At 48.1% G+C, this 2,642-nt stretch overlaps 1 protein-coding gene across 1 annotated transcript; it reads right to left on the bottom strand.

Moving 5' to 3' along the window:
- Window positions 1-608: 608 nt before the first annotated feature.
- Window positions 609-2,287, bottom strand: LOC122054847 (pectate lyase-like). The gene is made up of 3 exons (XM_042616273.1): window positions 2,097-2,287; window positions 1,224-1,872; window positions 609-1,073 (listed from the first exon to the last, which is right to left on the bottom strand). The coding sequence occupies exons 1-3, from the start codon at window positions 2,285-2,287 to the stop codon at window positions 609-611; spliced, it is 1,305 nt and encodes a 434-aa protein (XP_042472207.1).
- Between the last annotated feature and the right edge of the window lie 355 nt (window positions 2,288-2,642).

Raw genomic sequence — 2,642 nt, 5'->3', positions numbered from 1 at the left:
CCTCCTCTTGAACCCCTCTTTCCCTTTGATGAGCGGTCATTGATGTTTCCAGATTTGGTGGTGGCAACATACCACCAATGTTGGCTTGTTGTTGTTGTTGGAGTAGTTTCTGTGCCTTGGCATTAGCCAGAGGGGTGATCCACTCAGACAAGCCACTAGGTGGATCGGACACTTCGGGCTCAATCGACGGTTGGAGTCGATTTTTGCTTAGTTTGGCCAACTTTGGTGGGACCGTTGACCATCGTTGATCACGTTGATGATCTGGACTTTGATTTCCATGTCGACTGTTGTCTTTATATCTGACCCAGACTTGATGGACCCCTTTATCGCCGCATCACCAATCATGAATATCTAAATTAAAAAACAATTTGCCAAGCTATAAAAAAAAAGTAATATTCATTTGTATATATGGTTTATGTTGGTTCACTAATCCAAAAGATAAACCAAAAAAATCCGGCATCTAGGAAATAAGCTACAAACCCACCACAAACAGTAGGTTTAATTAATTTGCATTAATTAATGTTGCTGATATATTAATGTCGTGCTCTTGTTGCGTTAATGATCTCCTAAATTAAATTAATAATCCCAGATATGCATGCATGCATGCATCAACATGGGCGTCCCGGGTAGCAATTGAGGAACCCCGAGAAGCGAGTCAGCCGCCCCGCCGAATTCCCTGGCTTCGCCTTGATGAATTCGATCTTGGAGAACTTGCTTGACACCGTGTGTCCCGACTCAACGAAGAATGCTCCGTTCTTGTATAGATCGTTCTCCGACCTCCAGTTCCAGCCACTCCACTCCGCCTCCCCTGCCTTCTCCCTGTGAGTCACCTCTTTGGCTGCATCGTTTGGGGGCCCAACAAATCGATTGCCTTGGCTGATGATGGTAGGGTGCGTGCTGCCGCCAATGGCGTACATCAGCCAGTGGGTGTAGTCGTTGTTCACTACGTGGAAGAAGCCCCATCGGCACCTTGGCATCCTCTGCACCAGACCTCTACCGAAGTGGTTGTAAGCCACGGTGACCTGCATCTTCGAGTCGTCGGAGTACGAGTCGCTGGCGCCTAATAACATCACCTGAAGCAAGCGCGCGGGAATTGATATATAAATTAGGCATCAAATGTATGTATGTACAGACATCATCTAGTTAGTTAGTTAGTTAGTTAGTTAGTTTGTTTGTTTGTTTGTTTGCTTGCTTGCTTGTTGGTTAATTAGCTAGCTAGTTACGTCGTTGTGGCGGGTGAGATGGCAGTTGGAGATGGTGACGGCGGTGGAGCCTTGGATGACGTCGATGAGGCCATCGGCGCAGTTGGACATGGAGAGGTGGTCGAGCCAGACGTGGGAGGAGCCGAAGACGCTGACGCCGTCGCCGTCGCTGGCCGTGCGGAAGCCCCAGTGGGTCTCGCAGTCGCGGATGAGGCCGCCGGAGGCGGACTTGATGTCGTGGATGTGGAGGTTGTGGATGATGACGTGCTTCACGAACTGCACGGTGAGGCCGGCGCCGTAGGCGATGTGCACGTTAGCGCCGCGACCGTCGATGGTCTTGTAGCTGTTGATCATCAGCTCCTGCTGGAGGCGGATGACCATGTCGCGGCCGAAGACGATCCACAGAGGCTTGTCGCGGGTGACGCCGTACCGGAGGGTGCCCGGCCGGGGGTTGACGAGGTCTTTGTCGGAGGCGTCGGTGACCACGTAGAACTTGCCTCGCACGCCGCCGACGGTGCTGTGGCCGAACCCCTTGACGCACTCCGCCAACGTCTTGCGGTAGTTTATCCAGTCACTATGACACCTCCAGCACCGGTCTATAGGGTTGGTCGCAGAGCACGCGGCTTCCTTCTTGGCACGGTGGGCGAGCCCCCTTCTCGTGCTATTTTGGCTACGCATGCACCGCAATTAATTTTTTTTGTTAGATAGATAGATTTACATAATTAATTTATACAATTAGTCAATTAATTAAAAATATGATAAAAATTAAAAGGGCGTCTAAATATTTTATCTCATAAAAGTTTATGGTTTAATTTGATTAAAGTAAAATTGATGCTTTTTTACATTTTAATAGCTTAAAAAATATGATAGCTAGGGAGCACATTGAAACCTAACTGCAAGTGAGCGGAGTTGAAGTGATTGACGACGGAGGTAGGGTCAGAAACATAGGCACTGAGCGTCTCGTTGCGTGCCTCCTCAGCTTTCCTCTGCCAATAATCGTCAAAGAAAGCGATGTGCGCGGTGGACAGGGCAGCAGTACCGGCCAAGAGGACGTAGAAGAAGAAGCATTTGATGCCAAACTCCATTATTCGAGGAAATCCCTTTGTTTTTTCTTATTTTATTTTTGTTTTTTTAAGAAGGTGGGGTTTTATACAGAGAGAGGTGTGGCTGATGGATGAGTGGGTTGGCCGGCGAGTGCAGGCCGAGAAGAGTGGATGACCGTAGAGGAGGCATATCTTTGGTGCTCCGCAAGAATTCAACGGGCTAAATATACCGTGGACTAGGATTGAGGACTTGGAATTAATTAATTAGGAGAAAGCAATTATGGGTCGACGTACATATCAACTTCATATATCAGGTCGGTTGTTACATGGATATGGACTTCATTCATCAACGCTAGCTGCAGTTTGTTTCTTCGCCATTATAATTTTAATATACTGC

The sequence above is a fragment of the Zingiber officinale genome, chromosome 3B (genome assembly GCF_018446385.1).
Source record: "Zingiber officinale cultivar Zhangliang chromosome 3B, Zo_v1.1, whole genome shotgun sequence".
NCBI lineage: Eukaryota > Viridiplantae > Streptophyta > Magnoliopsida > Zingiberales > Zingiberaceae > Zingiber > Zingiber officinale.
This window is presented reverse-complemented; position numbering and strand designations above follow the sequence as displayed.

Bases quoted from the DNA above. Each gene is read 5' to 3' on its own strand.
- LOC122054847 (XM_042616273.1), bottom strand. From the start codon at position 2,287: ATGGAGTTTGGCATCAAATGCTTCTTCTTCTACGTCCTCTTGGCCGGT. The intron at 1,873-2,096 runs GTTAGGTTTCAA...GTGCATGCGTAG, and splicing joins TTCAACTCCGCTCACTTGCA to CCAAAATAGCACGAGAAGGG. The intron at 1,074-1,223 runs GTAACTAGCTAG...CGCTTGCTTCAG, and splicing joins ATCTCACCCGCCACAACGAC to GTGATGTTATTAGGCGCCAG.